The sequence below is a fragment of the Lissotriton vulgaris genome, chromosome 2_1, assembly GCF_964263255.1.
Source record: "Lissotriton vulgaris chromosome 2_1, aLisVul1.2, whole genome shotgun sequence".
NCBI classification, from domain to species: domain Eukaryota; kingdom Metazoa; phylum Chordata; class Amphibia; order Caudata; family Salamandridae; genus Lissotriton; species Lissotriton vulgaris.
The window spans coordinates 1,395,523,793-1,395,525,195 of record NC_141687.1 but is presented as its reverse complement, the minus strand read 5'-3'; the positions used below and the strand labels follow the sequence as shown (position 1 = coordinate 1,395,525,195).

The following is a 1,403-nucleotide window of genomic DNA, read 5'->3' as shown; positions in this document are numbered from 1 at the left end:
TGCTCTTCGAAATGGTAACTTGATCCCAATGAGGTCATTCACATTTGCATCTTCACCATTAATATATGAGATTTTCCATACAGGGAACCTATGTGTCATATTGAAGCTTTGCCATCAAATGCCCTGATTGAAACAGAGAGAAAGGAGGTGGAATTACTCAATCAGCTCTCTGTTATACACAAAGAGGAGTTTATAATTGAAATAGTTAGTCACTGCTTAGCCCAGAAGGCAGCATGCTCTCACCGGCAGACATAGTACTGCTAGTTCTCTTCTTGATAACCTTTGTGAGCGGTCTGCTGGGAAACTCGTGCATCCTGGCTAAGAATGTTGTGGACTGGATGAAGAGCACCAATCTGAACTCCTGTGACCTGATCATCTCCAGCCTGGCAGCCTCGAACATTTGCCTTCAGTGTGCTTTCTTTTCAAGTTATTTGTGCTCCACGATCAATCTAGACTTTTTCCGTACTCAAGCTCTCCAATATTTTCTCGCCATGAAATGTATCTTTGATTCGCTCAGCGTTTGGTCCTCCGCGTGGCTGTGTATGCACTACTGCGTCAAGATCGTGACCTGCAACCGAGCGTTGTTCCTTCAGCTGAAGATGAATTTCCCCAGAATGGTGCCCTGGCTGATTCTTTATTCAGTGCTTATTTCTCTGGTTACCAGTCTTCCACGACTGTGGGATTTTCGCAGAGCCTCCAAGGCCAACACAACTCTCACTGTCTCCGGCAACGGCACCACAAGTAAACCTATAACCGACAGCAGCTCTGCTTTCCTTTTTGGAACATATGTCTCCGTTTTCGTACTCGCCTTCGGCATCATGGTGCTCTCAGCGTTCATGATTATCACTTCACTCAGCAGACACATGAAGAAGATGGCGGAGAGTGCTGATGGCTTCAGGAGGCCCCGTCAGGATGCACATTTGAGAGCTCTCAAAACAGTTACCTCGCTCCTCCTCCTTTGTGTTTTGTTTTACCTGTGTCAGAGTTTCTTGATATTGCGAGTTGTGAAAAGAGGAGAGGATGCATACATAGTATGTACTTGCTTCGTCTCCATCTTTCCATCCCTTAATTCAGTGATCCTAATCATGGGTAGTTCCAGGCTCAAGAAGGGTTTGGGCGAAGCTCTGCTGCATGTAAAGAGTTGCCTCAGAATGGCTCCTGACACAGCGGCTATACATTGACCTATGTGGATTTTGTTTTCTCTTTATATCTTGCATATACTTTCGTTACTTTATTTAAAGGTGTCCAAACAGCCCTATAAATGTCTAACAAAACTGTTTTGCAAAACGTTACCAATAAGATACCATTTTTCACACATCATAATTGTAACTGACATTTTTTTGCAGAGGAAGAACAGTTTGCCAGATGCAAATACCCAGTCCTGACTAGTGATTCCATCACCA

At 44.2% G+C, this 1,403-nt stretch overlaps 1 protein-coding gene across 1 annotated transcript; it reads left to right on the top strand.

The window, feature by feature from the left end:
* The first annotated feature begins 233 nt into the window (after nucleotides 1-233).
* Nucleotides 234-1,181, top strand: LOC147732633 (taste receptor type 2 member 7-like). Its single transcript, XM_086954296.1, has one exon. The coding sequence runs from the start codon at nucleotides 234-236 to the stop codon at nucleotides 1,179-1,181; it is 948 nt and encodes a 315-aa protein (XP_086810422.1).
* The last annotated feature ends 222 nt before the right edge of the window (nucleotides 1,182-1,403 follow it).

Coding starts and splice junctions, on each gene's coding strand:
- LOC147732633 (XM_086954296.1), top strand. CDS start 234: ATGCTCTCACCGGCAGACATAGTACTGCTAGTTCTCTTCTTGATAACC.